Source organism: Hyperoodon ampullatus (genome assembly GCF_949752795.1).
Source record: "Hyperoodon ampullatus genome assembly, chromosome: 8".
Classification (NCBI taxonomy): Eukaryota; Metazoa; Chordata; class Mammalia; order Artiodactyla; family Ziphiidae; genus Hyperoodon; species Hyperoodon ampullatus.
The window spans coordinates 53,196,134-53,214,869 of NC_136921.1; the positions used below are offsets into that span (position 1 = coordinate 53,196,134).

Sequence of the window (18,736 nt, forward strand, 5' to 3'; positions counted from 1 at the left end):
CTGTTGCAAGTAAGGAGGCTTAGAATCAGCGTTTCTGAGATGAATAGATGAAGGAGACTGTGGTATGATGAGAGAAGGTGAATGGATTTAAGGTAGTTAAGGCATTATTGTTGCATGTGTGTATGTATTGGGCAGTTTTAATTTGGTCGTGATTGAAGCTGTAACTAATGGTAGAAGTTACAAGCAAACCATCAGCTCAGTTAATTTGGAGATACATGTTTAAAACTATTATCAGAGGTCAGAAGATTTGAACACCGGTCTTTTATTTATTGGAGTTGCTTATTGTTTTAATTAGAGCATCAAGTCATTAGTGTTCTCCTATTCTTTTTTCAAATTAACAAAATACAAATTTGCTCAGCAAGTATAGATATACAGCAAAAGGAAATTGTTTTTTTTTTTTGGCTGCACAGAGTGGCATGTGGGATCTTTCCCGACCAGGGATCGAACCTGCACCCCCCACAGTGGAAGTGCGGAGTCCTAACCACTGGACCTCCAGGGAGGTTCCAGGAAATATTTTTATAAACATTATTCTTTATGCTTTGAATTTATTATGCATTTACGAGTGTAAGTAATGATCATTGATGTTAGTATCTTATTATGGATAGTAATGCAAGTACTTACAGATATATGGGTTATAAAGGAGAAGCTGTGTAGTGGTTTTACAAGAATATTTAAGACGGCCAGGGGTGAGCAAAGGCTAGCCATGGGAGGTGGTATAGAGTTGACAGACTTCTAAGTATAATTTTGAAGAAAAGTGAAGACAAGGGCAGGCTAAGAAGAACAAATAAAACAAGGTTTTCTAGTAAGGAATGAGAAATTGTTTGAATCATGATTTACAAGAATGGAAAATATTATAAATATGGGAATGATACATATCAATATATATTTTTTTATGGACTGGCTTTTTTTTTTTTTTTTTTTTTTAAAGAAAAGAGAGCAAGAGAGACACTGGTCTTCCTCCAAAGCTTAGAGTTAGACTTAGATATAAACCGTTAAGCAGTCGCAAAACTACATGGACTAGCAAGACATGTCATAGAATGATTTCTTTAAATCATATGATAAAATTCTGCCTTAGAATAAACATACTAACTTTTTAATTATCAAATATTTCTGTAGATGTTATTCCACAATCTATGCAAGATTTGCTGTGTATGAATAATGACTTTCCTCCCAGAGCACATTGCCTGGTAAGATGGTAAGTATACATTTTACTCAGATAACTTTTAGTATGTATGTCAGGAAGGCCCCATGACTGACTCCAGGTTTGATGATTTGCTAGGAGTTCGCACTGGGCTCAGCATGTAGTTGCTCTTATTGCTAGGATTTCTTACAGTGACAGCATGCAAAGCAAAATCAGCAAAGGGGAAAAGGTGCCTTAGGCACAGTTTGGAGGAAGTGCAAGTGTTTAAGAGTCCTTTCCTAATGGAGTCACAGAGGACATATTCAGTTCCTTTAGCAACAAGTTGTGACAACACATATGGAACGTTTTCTACCAGAGAAGCTTGTTAAAGCCTCAGCTCTCAGGTTTTTAATTAGGGGCTGGTCACGTAGGCACCCTCTGACTGTTACATAACAAAATTTCAGACTCAGGAAAGCAGGTGTTCAGCATAAACCACTTTGTTTGTACAAACAGTTTAGGCACAATAACTCTTATCGGTTAGGGAAAATGGTGAGACCCCTCCACAAATCCAGGTTCCCAGGTACCAGCCACCGGCCAGCCTTACAAGTAGGCCTTTCTGAGGATAGCAGTCATAGTCCTGCTGTTAAATCCTTTCTGAACAGTATGTGTCATAATCTAGGTTATACCTAACTATAATTCTGATGACTAGCATAGAACGCTTAAATATCATAGGAAACTTAATATATATTGCTGAAAATTGAATTGACATAAAATGTTCATCTCAAACAGTTACGTGATAACATCAAAACTCTCTTACATCTATTAATCTTTCTAAAGGTCTTCTAATCTTTTTTCAGTTATTCTCAGCATCTCTTTATTTTAGAGAGGTTGGTGTTAAAACATACTACCATCAAAATGGCCCAAGTATGAGTATATGGTCAAGGAAGGAGACCTAGTTGAAGGAAATTTATAAACTAGTTTTAAATTATTCTGTTGGTGTGAGTTGGTCTTTTGATTTTTTTTTATTAAAGAATTTCTAAGGAAGGGGAAAATGATAGTATCTGTGTTTGTTTCTTTTTTCTTCATTCCATTGTGATTACTATATCAAGTAGATTATGTAGCACTAAAAAGAAGAAAACTATTTGCAAGTGCAATAAACTGGTTAATGTTTCATACATAGTCCTATTATTTTAATGTGATCTTTTAAAGACTGTGAACTTAACTACAAAAGGAAATTAATGAATAAATTACCCATTTAATTTAATCCATCTAGATTCTTTTATCTTTTAAAATGTGAATACATATATTTAACATGACAAAATATGTCAGAAGGCAGCTTGTATCATAGAGCATGCATTTATGTGCATTCATTCATTCAGCATTAATTGACCATCTACTGTTTGGTCAGACACTGAATTAGACAAACTAATGTTTAATTTCTAGCTCAAGTACTTATTATCTCAGCAACTTTGGGCAAGTTATTTTATTTCTCAGATTTGGTTTCTGCATTGGTAAAGTAAGAATAATAAATAATATGTACCTTTGAGAGTAATTGTGAGGATTTAATAAGATAATAACACATAGTATATATATCAAAATCTCTCTGCTGTTATATGATTTCTGTTCAGCTTTTTAATATATATTTCAAAAAAGTGTATTTGACACGTAGTCCATAGTTAAATATTCATAGAATAAATACATGAAACCTTTCTATGTATGAAATTAATAAATCACTTGTTAGTGATTTCTTTATGTATTAACAAAAGTCACTTGTTAGTAGTTCTTTTTTAAATAAATTAATTTATTTTATTTATTTTTGGCTGCGTTGCGTCTTTGTTGCTGCACGCGGCCTTTCTCTAGTTGCGGCAGGCGGGGGCTACTCTTTATTGCAGTGCACAGGCTTCTAATTGTGGTGGCCTCTCTTGTTGTAGAGCACGGGCTATAGGCACATGGGCTCAGTAGTTGTGGCTTGCGGGCTCTAGAGCGCAGGCTCGGTAGTTGTGGCGTACGGGCTTAGTTGCGTCGCAGCATATGGGATCTTCCTAGACCAGATCTTGAACCTGTGTCTGCTGCATTGGTAGGTGGATTCTTAACCACAGCGCCACCAGGGAGCTCCCAGTAGTTTTTTTGTGTGTGTGTGTGCGTGTGTGTGTGTGTGTTACGTGGGCCTCTCACTGCTGCGGCCTCTACCGTTGCGGAGCACAGGCTCCGGACACGCAGACACGGTGGCCATGGCCCACGGGCCCCAGCCGCTCTGCAGCATGTGGGATCCTCCCAGACTGGGGCATGAACCCGCGTCCCCTGCATTGGCAGGTGGACTCCCAACCACTGCACCACCAGGGAAGCCCAGTAGTTTTTTTTTTTAATGTTCCCATTTACTTTTTAAAAATTTAATTTTTTTTTTTGGTGAACAGTTCACTGAACTTTAACACATGTATAGGTTTTTTTTTTTTTAACATCTTTATTGGAGTGTAATTGCTTTACAATGGTGTGTTAGTTTCTGCTTTATAACAAAGTGAATCAGTTATACATATACATATGTTCACATATTTCTTCCCTCTTGCGTCTCCCTCCCTCCCACCCTCCCTATCCCACCCCTCTAGGTGGTCACAAACCACCGAGCTGATCTCCCTGTGCTATGCGGCTGCTTCCCACTAGCTATCTGTTTTACGTTTGGTAGTGTATATATGTCCATGCCGCTCTCTCACTTTGTCACAGCTTACCCTTCCCCCTCCCCATATCCTCAAATCCATTCTCTAGTAGGTCTGTGTCTTTATTCCCGTCTTACCCTTAGCTTCTTCATGACCTTTTAATTTTTTCTTAGATTCCATATATATGTGTTAGCATATGGTATTTGTTTTTCTCTTTCTGACTTACTTCACTCTGTATGACAGACTCTAGGTCCATCCACCTCACTACAAATAACTCAATTCGTTTCTTTTTATGGCTGAGTAATATTCCATTGTATGTATGTGCCACAACTTCTTTATCCATTCATCTGTCGATGGACACTTAAGTTGATTCCGCGTCCTGGCTATTGTAAATAGAGCTGCAATGAACATTGTGGTACATGGCTTTTTTGAATTATGGTTTTCTCAGGGTATATGCCCAATAGTGGGATTGCTGGGTTGTATGGTAGTTCTATTTGTAGTTTTTTAAGGAACCTCCATACTGTTCTCCATAGTGGCTGTATCAATTTACATTTCCACCAACAGTGCAAGAGTGTTCCCTTTTCTCCACACCCTCTCCAGCATTTATTGTTTCTAGATTTTTTGATGATGGCCATTCTGACTGGTGTGAGATGATATCTCATTGTAGTTTTGATTTGCACTTCTCTAATGATTAATGATGTTGAGCATTCTTTCATGTGTTTGTTGGCAATCTGTATATCTTCTTTGGAGAAATGTCTATTTAGGTCTTCTGCCCATTTTTGGATTGGGTTGTTTGTTTTTTTGTTATTGAGCTACATGAGTTGCTTATAAATTTTGGAGATTAATCCTTTGTCAATTGCTTCATTTGCAAATATTTTCTCCCATTCTGAGGGTTGTCGTTTGGTCTTGTTTATGGTTTCCTTTGCTGTGCAAAAGCTTTGAAGTTTCATTAGGTCCCATTTATTTATTTTTGTTTTTATTTCCATTTCTCTAGGAGGCGGATCAAAAAGGTTCTTGCTGTGATTTATGTCATACAGTGTTCTGCCTATGTTTTCCACTAAGAGTTTGATAGTGTCTGGCCTTACATTTAGGTCTTTAATCCATTTTGAGTTTATTTTTGTGTATGGTGTTAGGGAGTGTTCTAATTTCATATTTTTACATGTACCTGTCCAGTTTTCCCAGCACCACTTATTGAAGAGGCTGTCTTTTCTCCACTGTATATTCTTGCCTCCTTTATCAAAGATAAGGTGACCATATGTGCATTTGTTTGTCTCTGGGCTTTCTATCCTGTTCCATTGATTTATATTTGTTTTTTTGCCAGTACGATACCATCTTGATTACTGTAGCTTTGTAGTATAGTCTGAAGTCAGGGTTCCTGATTCCTCCAGCTCCATTTTTCGTTCTCAAGATTGCTTTGGCTATTCGGGGTCTTTTGTGTTTCCATATAAATTGTGAAATTTTTTGTTCTAGTTCTGTTAAAAATGCCAGTGGTAGTTTGATAGGGATTGCACTGAATCTGGGGATTGCTTTGGGTAGTAGAGTCATTTTCACAATGTTGATTCTTCCAATCCAAGAACATGGTATATCTCTCCATCTATTTGTATCATCTTTAATTTCTTTCATCAGTGTCTTATAATTTTCTGCTTACAGGTCTTTTGTCTCCTTAAGTAGGTTTATTCCTAGATATTTTATTCTTTTTATTGCAGTGGTAAATGGGAGTGTTTTCTTAATTTCACTTTCAGATTTTTCATCATTAGTGTATAGGAATGCCAGAGATCTCTGTGCATTAATTTTGTATCCTGCTACTTTACCGAATTCATTGATTAGCTCTAGTAGTTTTCTGGTAGCATCTTTAGGATTCTCTATGTATAGTATCATGTCATCTGCAAACAATGACAGCTTTACTTCTTCTTTTCCAATTTGGATTCCTTTTATTTCTTTTTCTTCTCTGATTGCTGTGGCTAAAACTTCCAAAGCTGTGTTGAATAACAGTGGTGAGAGTGGGCAGCCTTGTCTTGTTCTTGATCTTAGTGGAAATGGTTTCATTTTTTTACCATTGAGGGCGATGTTGGCTGTGGGTTTGTCATATGTGGCCTTTATTATGTTAAGGAAAGTTCCCTCTATGCCTGCTTTCTGCAGGGTTTTTATCATAAATGGGTGTTGAATTTTGTTGAAAGCTTTTTCTGCATCATTTGAGAGGATCACATGGTTTTTCTCCTTCAATTTGTTAATATGGTGTATCACGTTGATTGATTTGTGTATATTGAAGAATCCTTGCATTCCTGCAATAAACCCCACTTGATCATGGTGTATGATCCTTTTAATGTGCTGTTGGATTCTGTTTGCTAGTATTTTGTTGAGGATTTTTGCATCTATGTTCATCAGTGATATTGGCCTGTAGTTTTCTTTCTTTGTGACATCTTTGTCTGGTTTTGATATCAGGGTGATGGTGGCCTCATAGGATGAGTTTGGGAGTGTTGGAAGAGTTTGAGAAGGATAGGTGTTAGCTCTTCTCTAACTGATAGAATTCGCCTGTGAAGCCATCTGGTCCTGGGCTTTTGTTTGTTGGAAGATTTTTAATCACAGTTTCAATTTCAGTGCTTGTGATTGGTCTGTTCGTATTTTCTATTCCTCCTGGTTCAGTCTTGGCAGGTTGTGCATTTCTAAGAATTTGTCCATTTCTTCCAGGTCCTCCATTTTATTAGCATAGAGTTCTTGTAGTAATGTCTCATGATCCTTTGTATTTCTGCAGTGTCAGTTGTTACTTCTCCTTTTTCATTTGTAATTCTATTGATTTGAGTCTTCTCCCTGTTTTTCTTGATGAGTCTGGCTAATGGTTTATCAATTTTGTTTATCTTCTCAGAGAACCAGCTTTTAGTTTTATTGATCTTTGCTATCATTTCCTTCATTTCTTTTTCATGTATTTCTGATCTGATCTTTATGATTTCTTTCCTTCTGCTAACTTTGGGGTTTTTTTTGTTCTTCTTTCTCTAATTGCTTTAGGTGCAAGGTTAGGTTGTTTATTTGAGATGTTTCCTGTTCCTTAAGGTAGGATTGTATTGCTATAAACTTCCCTCTTAGAACTGCTTTTGCTGCATCCCGTAGGTCTTGGGTCATCGTGTTTTCATTGGCATTTGCTTCTAGGTATTTTTTGATTTCCTCTTTTATTTCTTCAGTGATCTCTTGGTTATTAAGTAGTGTATTGTTTAGCATCCATGTGTTTGTATTTTTTACAGGTCTTTTCCTGTAATTGATATCTAGTCTCATAGTGTTGTGGTCGGAAAAGATACTTGATACGATTTCAATTTTCTTAAATTTACCAAGGCTTGATTTATGACCCAAGATATGATCTACCATGGAGAATGTTCCATGAGCACTTGAGAAAAATTTGTATTCTGTTGTTTTTGGATGGAATGTCCTATAAATATCAATTAAGTCCATCTTGTTTAATGTATCATTTAAAGCTTGTGTTTCCTTATTTATTTTCATTTTGGATGATCTGTCCTTAGTGATAGTGGGGTGTTAAAGTCCCCTACTATGATTGTGTTACTGTCAATTTCCCCTTTTATGGCTGTTAGTATTTGCCTTATGTATCGAGGTGCTCGTATGTTGGGTGCATAAATATTTACAATTGTTATATCTTCTTCTTGGATCGATCCCTTGATCACTATGTAGTGTCCTTCTTTGTCTCTTGTAATAGCCTTATTTTACAGTCTGTTTTGTCTGATATGAGAATTGCTACTCTAGCTTTCTTTTGATTTCCATTTGCATGGAATATCTTTTTCCATCCCCTCACTTTCAGTCTGTATGTGTCCCTAGGTCTGAAGTGGGTCTCTTGTAGACAGCATATATATGGGTCTTGTTTTTGTATCCATTCAGCCAGTCTGTGTCTTTTGGTGGGAGCATTTAATTCATTTACATTTAAGGTAATTATCCATATGTATGTTCCTATTCCCATTTTCTTAATGTTTTGGGTTTGTTATTGTAGGTCTTTTCCTTCTGTTGTGTTTCTTGCCTAGAGAAGTTCCTTTAGCATTTGTTGTAAAGCTGGTTTGGTGGTGCTGAACTCTCTCAGCTTTTGCTTGTCTGTAAAGGTTTTAATTTCTCCATCAAATCTGAATGAGATCCTTGCTGGGTAGAGTAATCTTGGTTGTAGGTTTTTCTCCTTCATCACTTTAAATATGTCCTGCCACTCCACTCCCTTCTGGCTTGCAGAGTTTCTCCTGAAAGATCAGCTAGCTGTTAACTTTATGGGGATTCCCTTGTGTGTTATTTGTTGTTTTTCCCTTGCTGCTTTTAATATGTTTTCTTTGTATTTAATTTTTGATAGTTTGTTTAATATGTTTCTTGGCATGTTTCTCCTTGGATTTATGCTGTAATGGACTCTCTGTGCTTCCTGGACTTGATTAACGATTTCCTTTCCCATATTAGGGAAGTTTTTCAACTATAATCTCTTCAAATATTTTCTCTGTCCCTTACTTTTTCTCTTCTTCTTCTGGAACCCCTATAATTCGAACGTTGGTGCGTTTAATATTGTCCCAAGGTCTCTGAGACTGTCCTCAGTTCTTTTCATTCTTTTTTCTTTATTCTGCTCTGCAGTAGTTATTTCCACTATTTTATCTTCTGGGTCACTTATCCGTTCTTCTGCGTCAGTTATTCTGCTATTGATCCCTTCTAGAGTGTTTTTAATTTCATTTATTGTGTTGTTCATCATTGCTTGTTTCCTCTTTAGTTCTTCTAGGTCCTTGTTAAATGTTTCTTGTATTTTCTCTATTTCCAAGATTTTGGATCATCTTTACTATTATTATTCTGAATTCTTTTTCAGGTAGACTGCCTATTTCCTCTTCATTTGTTAGGTCTGGTGGGTTTTTACCTTGCTCCTTCATCTGCTGTGTGTTTTCCTGTCTTCTCATTTTGCTTATCTTACTGTGTTTGGGGTCTCCTTTTCGCAGGCCGCAGGTTCGTAGTTCCCGTTGTTTTTGGTGTCTGTCCCCAGTGGGTAAGGTTGGTTCAGTGGGTTGTGTAGGCTTCCTGGTGGAGGAGACTAGTGCCTTTGTTCTGGTGGATGAGGCTGGATCTTGTCTTTCTGGTGGGCAGGTCCACGTTTGGTGAAGTGTTTTGGGGTGTTTGTGGCCTTATTATGATTTTAGGCAGCCTCTCTGCTAATGGATGGTGCTGTGTTCCTTTCTTGCTAGTTATTTGGCATAGGGTGTCCAGCTCTGTAGCTTGCTGGTCGTTGAGTGAAGCTGGGTCTTGGTGTTGAGATGGAGATCTCTGGGAGATGTTCGCCATTTGATATTACGTGGAGCTGCGAGGTCTCTTGTGGACCAGTGTCCTGAAGTTGGCTCTCCCACCTCAGAGGCACAGCACTGACTCCTGGCTGCAGCACCAAGAGCCTTTCATCCACACGGCTCAGAATTAAAGGGGTTAAAGGAGCAGCTGATTCGTGGACTCTGGCTCACTCAGGCCGGGGGGGAGGGAGGGGTACCCATGTGGGGTGAGCTTGCGGCGGCAGCGGCCAGCATGACGTTGCACCAGCCTGAGGCGCGCCATGCGTTCTCCTGGGGAAGTTGTCCCTGGATCACGGGACCCTGGCAGTGGCAGGCTGCACAGCCTCCCGGGAGGGGAGGTGTGGACAGTGACCTGTGCTTGCACACAGGCTTCTTGGTGGCCGCAGCAGCAGCCTTAGCATCTCATGCCTGTCTCTGGGGTCCATGCTGATAGCCGCGGCTCGCACCCGTCTGTGGGGCTCCTTTAAGCAGCACTTTTAATCTCCTCTCCTTGCGCACCAGGAAACAAAGAGGGAAGAAAAAGTCTCTTGCCTCTTCAGCAGGTCCAGACTTTTTCGTGGACTCCCTCCCGAGTAGCCGTGGCGCACTAGCCCCCTTCAGGCTGTGTTCACGCCGCCAACCCCAGTCCTCTCCCTGGGATCCGACCGAAGCCCGAGCCTCAGCTCTGGGCGGGCAGACAGCCTCTCGGGCTGGTGAGTGCTGGTCGTCACCGATCCTCTGTGCGGGAATCTCTCCGCTTTGCCCTCTGCACCCCTGTTGCTGCGCTCTCCTCCGTTGCTCCGGAGCTCCCCCCTCCGCCACCCACAGTCTCCGCCCGTGAAGGGGCTTCCTAGTCTGTGGAAACCTTTCCTCTTTCACAGGTCCCTCCCACTGGTGCAGGTCCCGCCCCTATTCTTTTGTCTCTGTTTTTTCTTTTGCCCTACCCAGGTACGTGGGGAGTTTCTTGCCTTTTGGGAGGTCTGAGGTCTTCTGCCAGCATTCAGTGAGTGTTCTGTAGGAGTTGTTCCACGTGTAGATGTAGTTCTGATGTATCTGTGGGGAGGAAGGTAATCTCCGCGTCTTACTCTTCCATCATCTTCTCACATCACCTCCATGTATAGGTTTTTTTTACATTGCTACCACAGTCAGAATGTAGAACAGTTCTGTAACCTCCCCCAAACTCGTCTTCTCTGTTATAATGCTGGCAGTCACTGATATGTTTTCAGTCACTATAGTTTTGTCCTTTCAGGAGTGTCATAGAGATGGACTCAAAGAGTAACCATGTGAGACTGGCTTCTTTCACTCAGCATAATGCTTTTGAGATCCTTTGAAGTAATTTTTTATCGATAGTTTTTTCCTTTTTATTGCTGAGTAGTATTCTGTTTTAAGGATATACCACAGTTTAATCATTCACCTGTTGAGGGGTAGTAGGATTGTTTCTAAGATTGGACATTTATGAATAGAGCTGCTGTAAATATTTTTTTTTTTTTTTTTTTTTTGTGGTATGCGGGCCTCTCACTGCTGTGGCCTCTCCCGCCGCGGAGCACAGGCTCCGGATGCGCAGGCCCAGCAGCCATGGCTCACGGGCCCAGCCGCTCCGCGGCATATGGGATCCTCCCAGACCGGGGCACGAACCCGTATCCCCTGCATCGGCAGGCGGACTCTCAACCACTGCGCCACCAGGGAGGCCCTGTAAATATTTTTGTATAGATCTTTTATATGAAAATATATTTGCAGTTTACTTGGGTAGATATCTAGCGTGGGATTAAGTCATATGGTGAGTGTATATTTAACTTTATAAGAAACAGCCAAACTGAGTTCCAGAGTGACTGTACCATTTTGCATTCCCACCAACAATGTATGAGAGTTTCAGTTGCGCTATATCTGCAGTAGTACTTGGTGTCAGTTTTTTTAGTTTTAGCCATTCTAATAGGTATGTTGTGATATCTCATCCTAGTTTTATTTTGAATTTTGAATATCTTTCATGTGTTTATTTGCCATCGTATATAGTCTATGGTGAAGTGTCTGTTCAAGTCTTTTGTCCACTTTTTAATTGGGTTGTTTTCTTACTGCTGTGTTTTGAGAGGTCTTTATATATTCTGAATACAGATATTTTCTCTGGACAGTAGTTTACCTTTTCATTGTCTTACTAGTGTCTTTTCCAGAATAAAAATTATAAATTTGATGAAGTTCAGTTTATTAGATTTTTACTTTATGGATCATGCTTTAGTGCCATGTCTGAGAACACTTGCACGAGGTCACAAAGCCTTTCTTCTATTTGATAAAAATATACAAACTTAAAAAAATTTTTGGCTTATTTTAGATTTATGAAAAGTTATAAAGATACTACAGACTGTCCCGGGATACCCTTCACCCAGTTTTCCCTACTGTTAACAGTTTATGTTACCATGGTATGTGTGTCAAAACTGAGAAACCAACAGTGGTACATTATTAGTGGTACATTATTATTAGTTAAACTTTATTTAACTAGTTTTTCCACTAACATCCATTTTCTGTTCCAAGATCTAATCTGGGATACCGCATTGCATGTAGTTATATCTCCTTAGTTTCTTTAGTCTCTGTTCTGTGAAAATTTCTGTCTTTCCTCATTTTTCATCACTTTGAGCTTTTGAGGGGTACTAGTCAGGTATTTTGTAGAATATCCTTCAATTTGGTTTTGTATCTTTTTACCCATTCTTTTTTTTTTTTTTCTTTGCGGTACGCGGGCCTCTCACTGTTGTGGCCTCTCCCGTTGCGGAGCACAGGCTCTGGACGCGCAGGCTCAGCGGCCATGGCTCACGGGCCCAGCCGCTCCGCGGCATTTGGGATCTTCCTGGACTGGGGCACGAACCCGTGTCCCCTGCATCGGCAGGCGGACTCTCAACCACTGCGCCACCAGGGAAGCTCTGGTTTTGTATCCTTTTAAAAACTTTTTAAAGTAAGAAAAATTTTTTTATGGTTACACTTGGGTTATGACTTTTGGAGAGAATACCATAGAGGTGAAATGCCTTTTTATCGTATCAGAAGGTCATGTTATCATCATGACTTAGTCACTGGTGATATTAACTTTGATCACATGGTCAATTCTGTGTTTTATTCTAAAAGTTTTACATTTTATATTTAGAGCTATTATCCATTTCAAGTTAATTTTTGTATTAGATTCTTTTTTTTGCATGTGGATGTTTAGTTGTGCCAACCTCATTTGTTGAAGAGTTTCCTTTCATCATTGACTTACTTTTGCACCTTTGTCAAAGATCATTTGGCCATATTTGTGTGGGTTTGTGTCTTGGTTGCTGTAGTTTTGTAATAAGTCTTTAAATTGGGTAGTGTGATTCCTTCAATTTTTTTTTTTAATTTTCGAAGTTGTTTTGGCTATTCTAGCTCCTTTGCTTTTCTATTTAAATTTTAGAATTGGTTTATCTATGTCTACAGAAAGTCCTGTTAGAATTTTGATTGGAATTGCTTTGAGTCTGTAGATCAGTTTGGTGGAGAATTGGTATGTTTACTATGCTAAGTCTTCCATTTTATGATCATGGTCTCTCCAATTATTTAGGTCTTCCTTGATTTCAGCAGACAGATCCTGTATATGCTTTGTTAGATTTATATCCAATTAGTGCTTTTTTAAAAGGAGCTATTGTAATGGTATTATTTAAACATTTTTCATATCCAGCTCTTTGTTACTAGTATGTAGGAATATGACTAATTTTTGTGCATTGACCTTGTATCCCATGACCTTACTAAATTCAGTTATTAGTTCTCGGAGGAGTTTTGTGATGTCTTTTGTATTTTCTTTGTAAACAGTCATGTTGTCTGTGAATAGGGGTAGTTTTATTTCTTCCTTTCCGATCTCTGGGCCTGTTTTTTTCCTTGCCTTTTTTTTTTTTTTTTTTTGCGGTACGCGGGCCTCTCACTGTTGTGGCCTCTCCCGTTGCAGAGCACAGGCTCCAGATACTCAGGCTCAGCGGCCATGGCTCACGGGCCCAGCCGCTCCACAGCATGTGGGATCCTCCTGGACTGGGGCACGAGCCCGTGTCCCCTGCATCGGCAGGCAGACTCTCAACCACTGCGCCACCAGGGAAGCCCTTCCTTGCCTTTTAAACTGGCTAAGGCTCCAGTAAAATACTGAATAGGAATGATGAGAGTGGACGTCTTTGTCTTGCTCCTAATCTCAGAGGGAAAGCATTTAGTCTTTTACTATTAAATATGATGTTAGGTGTAGTTTTTTCATAGATGCTCTTTATTAGTTTGAGAATGTTCTATTCCTAGTTCGCTGAGAGCTTTTATATGAATGGATGTTGAATTTTGTCAAATGCATTTTCTGCTTGAATTGATAATGATCATTTGTTTCTTCTTTCTTATTTTTTGGCTGTGTTTGGTCTTTGTTGCTGCACGCGGGCTTTCTCTAGTTGTGGTGAGTGGGGGCTACTCTGCGTTGCGATGCGTGGGCTTCTCATTGTGGTGGCTTCTCTTGTTGCGGAGCATGGGCTCTAGGCGCACGTGCTTCAGTAGTTGTGGCTCGTGGGCTCTAGAGCGCAGGCTCAGTAGTTGTGGTGCATGGGCTTAGTTGCTCTGCGGCATGTGGGATCTTCCCGGATCAGGGCTCGAACCCGTGTCCGCTGCATTGGCAGGCAGATTCTTAACCACTGTGCCACCAGGGAAGTCCCCATTTGTTTCTTCTGTAGATTTTTAATATGGTGATTACATTGGTTGATTTTGGTAGATAGCTATTTAGCTTTGTATCGCAAGATGAACTCTACTTCTGCTTCTTCATGGTGTAATTTGTATTTGTGCTTATATGTATTGCTGAATTTGATATGTGGATATTTGGTTGAGGACTTTAGTGTCTGTGTTAATGAGAAATATTGGTCTGTAGTTTTCCTATATTTTGGTTTTGATGTCAGAGAAATGCTGGCCTCATAACATAAATTGGGAAGTATTTTGTTCACTTCTGTTTTCTGGAAGAGACTGTGTAAAATTGATGTTATCTTCTTTAATATTTGGTAGAATTTGCCATTGAAACCATCTGGGCCTGGAGTTGTTTTATTGAAGTGGCAGTCTTCTAAGATCCAGGCTTTAAGCAGAAGTCGTAGTTCCAGTTCCTTGCCTCATGTATACCCATATCCCTGAGGGGCCATTCAAAACGTTACAACCTGTGTACTGATTTGGATTGATGGAAAGTACATGCACAGACAATGCTTGATTAAATATAAAGGATACAGAAGGAAACTGATGTGTTTAGGGTACTTTGTAGAGAGATTGGTAACATCATCAGAAAAAATATGCAGCTTCTTACTCTCAGTCCCTCATAAGCAAGGGATGCTAATATCTGAGTCATATTATACTTTTGGAAGCATAGTTTCCAGACCTAGCCTTATTTATATTTATTATGAGACTCGGGCATTTTGGACATAACCTAGCCTGGATACATGCCAAAGACCACTTCCCCTGGGCTGGTTATACCTTTTCAGTCTCAGAGTGATATAATTCACATTATCTGTGTGAATTTAGCTAAGCTAAATACGTGGTATTCTCAGACATAAACAGACTTTTCTTCCATCACTCTCAGTCTGTCTAGTCTATCAAAGCACCTTCAGTTTTGCAGACAGCTTTGTGAGCCATACTAATAGGCTTTTAGCATCTGAAAGGCTTATCCTGTAAAATCCCCATCCCTAGTCCCTACCAGTGAGGGCCTATATCCAGAGTTGATAATCCCCTGGTTTTCTTCAGAGTCACCTTTGCATGCTTACTTCTGCCATTCAGTTCCCTCTTTGTTTCTGTGACTCAGGAATCTCCTTTTTATTCTTTCAAGTTCAGCTGTGTATTTCAAAAACATTATCATGTCTTATCAGGTATTTTGGTGTCTTTGGGGGGAAGGGGGGACCTGTGTCATGTCAATCTGCTGTATCACTTCCATTTTTTAAATTTGATTTTTCTTAAAGGTTAGAAGACCAACAACCAAACTTTCAAGAACTATTTGAAAATTAGACATATTAAAAGTATGTGTGTTTTCTTTTATTCAGCAAACATCCTTTTTAAACATTTACTATGAGCCAGGTACTGGGATATGAAAGATAAAATGTGGTCCCTGCCTCAGTGAGCTTTGGGATTAGAAGAGGGATAGAGACAAGGGAACAAATGGCAACACTGTTGGTAAGTGCTCTCATGGAGGGCAGCACAGGGCTTGATGCAAACTCATAGGAGATACTGCCTTTCTAGACAGATCAAGTCAGGAAAATGTTTCCAGAAGAGGTGATGCCTCACCTGAATCCTGCAAGGCAAGTGAGAATAAGCCAGGTGGAGTTAGATGAAAAGATATTCAAGGCAGAAGAAGAGCATCAGTAGACGTGATGATGCCTAAATGAACTTGCAACCTGCGAGTAGTTTGATAAGCCTGGAGTATGGCAGCTGAGTGTGGAGGCAAAAGATGAGGTGGTGTCTGTGTATTTGGAGCCTAATGTGAACTGGGAATCTTAAGAAGATTTCATAATGTTCTCATACTTATGTTTTTTTTACAGAATTTTAAAATTATAATTGTTAAAAATAAAAATTCTTAAAATTTTCAAGGATACAAATTAATCACCATGGTTCTTAGCAACTGAAGAATAAGATACACAGAAGTTTTCACTTATAAATATTTCATTTTTTAAATTGAACTAAAGTTAATAAAGCAGACACTGAAAATATGAGGTATTATGCAAAATATTTATACCATACATAATACAGTTAGTAAAGATTGACCCTGTCAGAATGAGAAAAACTTAACATATGATTAATCAAAATTCTATTAATCTATTAAAGATTCTATTAATCTTTAGAAAATAGAACATTTATGTCAGATGCTGAATTTTGATGGTTTAAGTTTATCAATCTACACCTATTTTGATATCTCCTAGTTTCAGTTTTTATATCAAGCACCTGCCAGATTAGCTTTAAGCCTGTTTAACTTTTTAAAGGGTATTTTATAAAACTGGTCTCAAAAAGATATGTGGGCATGATTGCTGCTGAACCTGGACTTGGGTCTGCCCAGCACAGCCAATCTACTAAAACCGCGTTGTGGTGAAGTAAAGTGCAGCATTTATTGCAATGTACCAAGCAAGGAGAACGGGCAGCTCATGCTCAAAAGACCCAACTCTGCAATGGCTTTCAGGGAAGGGTTTTCAAAGGCACTGCATGGTCCATGATCAGCTTGTGCTCAGTTCTTGGACTGGTTGGCATCAACGTGAAGTTTTGCACATCATCAGTCTTCTGGCTCCAACCAGTTTGGGGTCTTCGTGCCTGGGGTTGGCAGTTTTCACCTGGTGGGGGGTCTGGTTTCTGTAAAAACAAGTTAGGAATGTGTGTCAGACCTTTATATCTTTCAGGGAACTGGGAGTTCAGTGACTCTGCTATGTGGCTGATTTATAGTCTAAATTGTTACCAGTTTCCTGGCCCAAAATCTTTGCTTTGTTTCTACATGCTTACATTTCCTAATAATTAACTCTTGAGCCAGCCTTTTCAGATTCAGGGGAGGTCTGGGAGACTAAAGCAAAAGCCTCTTACTTCAAAAAACAGGGACACAAAGGCTTGTTTAGTTTCATGATCAAGTTTTATAGTCTAGGCAAGGTAACTGATCTTAATGATGTGATCTGTTGGCTGATTCTCTCTGCCTCCTTATATAACCTATCCTTTAAATACCTTCTAGTGGCTGATCCTGAAATCATTGTTAGAGATTTATTCCCTTCTTTATTTGTTATTTATTAAAAGAAACTTAGCCCTAGAAATGGCACAGACATTAGCCTTAGCAGACATTTATGTCCAAAGGTAAATTTATGAGATATTTTTTGAGCAGAGGGTGTGGTGGCCAGGATAATGAACCTCTGTACCTCCTAAAGATGTCCACATCCTAGAACATGTGAGTATAGGTTATGTGGCAAGAAGGAATCAAGAGAGCAGATGGAATTAGGGTTGCTAATCAGCTGATTTTAAGATACAGAGATTTTTCCTGGGTTATCTGGGTGGGCTGAGTATAATCACAAGTGTTCTTAAAAGTAGAAAAAAGAGGCAGAAGATAGTCAGTGTCAGAGTGTTGTGATGTGAGAATAACTTGGCCTGCTGTTCCTGGATTTGAAGATGGAAGAAGGTCATGAGCCAAGGAATGAGGGTAGCCCCTAGAAACTGGGAAAGGCAAGGAATGGCTTCTCCCTTAGAGTCTCCAGAAGGAATATAGTCTTGCTGACACGTTGATTTAGCCTGGTGAGACTTGCATCAGACTTCTAACTTACAGAACTGAAAGATAATAAATTTGTGTTGTTCTAAGCTGCCCAGTTGGTGGTAATTTGTTATAGCAGCAATATGAAAATAATACAGAAAGTGAGAGCATAAATGTTATATGCCTGAGGAGACTTCACTGAGATTAGAAAAATATACTGAAAGTACAGCTGGGTTTAACTGAGGACAGATTTTGTCTCTGATTTTGCCTTTGTCTAGCCTGGTCTTTGGGCTTTCATCTTCAATCACACTTTATTGGCCGCCACAAAGAAACAGCAACAGCGTAAGCAACAGTCCATAAGAAATCTTGTCAGCTGTGTAGTTGAATAATTATGATAGCTTTTTAAAAAAAGATTCATATTTGTGATTTTAATGTATTTTTTTCTAGTACTAGAAAGAGATACGTGTAAAAGAACCTGATAGTTTTGAAAGAATGGTATTTAGCCCTAAGGACCTGTAAAATGTTCTTATTCTTTCAGAAGCAAACGTTTAGAGGACTTCTGGTAACTGTGACATGAAGAATTGTCAATTCCTCTCTGGGAAAAAAGTGTGAAAAAAAAAGTATGAAACTGGAAAAAAATCAAAACAACCATTTCAAGGCACTAGAGGCAAATAAATTTAGGAGCATTTATTCTTGAATAACTGCTAGAGCTTAGGTAAGAGTAGAGGGAACCTCTGGCCCTTTTGCCCGTTGCTGTTTCTGTCATCTCCCCCTCTTCTCCCCAGTCTGTGTTGATGAGAACTGTAGCTTTCCAGTCTAGGTTGGCCGTGAAAACCAGAAGCTCTATTGCCAGATGGGCAGATTTGATTCTGGGTGAAGGGCAGAAGCCTATGGCTTTGCCTACTAAAAGTAGCAGACTTAATTGAGAATGGATGGGGAAACCCTGTACCTTTGCTAGGTCACGGTTCCACACCTAGTCCAAAGCCAGTGGTGGATTATTCAGAAATGTAACAGGGAGATCCTGTATGAAAGCCATAGTAGAGCTGGATACACTCTGTACACATCCCTGTATGATAAGGAAACTACATGTGTGCATGGGAGACCCAAGAGAGCCCTAACTTGAGAACTGGTTGCAACTTTGTATGCATTCCCCAACCCGGACACATAGATCAGTCAGCAGAAGGAAAGCTTCATGGGCTCAGCTATTTGAGCACAATCTGTGCCCAAATTACTGATTTACCATTAAGCTATACAGACAAGGGGTAGCCCCTAGGGAGCCAGGCTAAAAAATAAGAATAAAGTTACTGAATAGAGACATAAGTAACAGAGTACTTTGGGGAATACAGATTGCAGAGTTGTAGTCTGCAATTTACTAAATACAAACAAACAGAAAAGAAACAATGAGCAGAAAGTTAAACAGGACCTGATTTTACTACAATATGTTATCTAAATGTAATTTTCAACCACAAATTAATAGATTTGCAAGGTCACACAGGGAAGTGTGACA

The 18,736-nt window shown here is 39.3% G+C and overlaps 1 protein-coding gene across 2 annotated transcripts in view; it reads left to right on the plus strand.

The window, feature by feature from the left end:
* Positions 1-18,736, plus strand: part of RAB3GAP1 (RAB3 GTPase activating protein catalytic subunit 1) — a 123,554-nt gene that overhangs the window by 40,098 nt on the left and 64,720 nt on the right. For both annotated transcript variants that reach the window (XM_079710162.1, XM_079710163.1), the window contains exon 5: positions 1,117-1,195. In XM_079710162.1, coding sequence (XP_079566288.1) covers positions 1,117-1,195 — 79 coding nt within the window. The remainder of the gene's footprint in view (positions 1-1,116; positions 1,196-18,736) is intronic.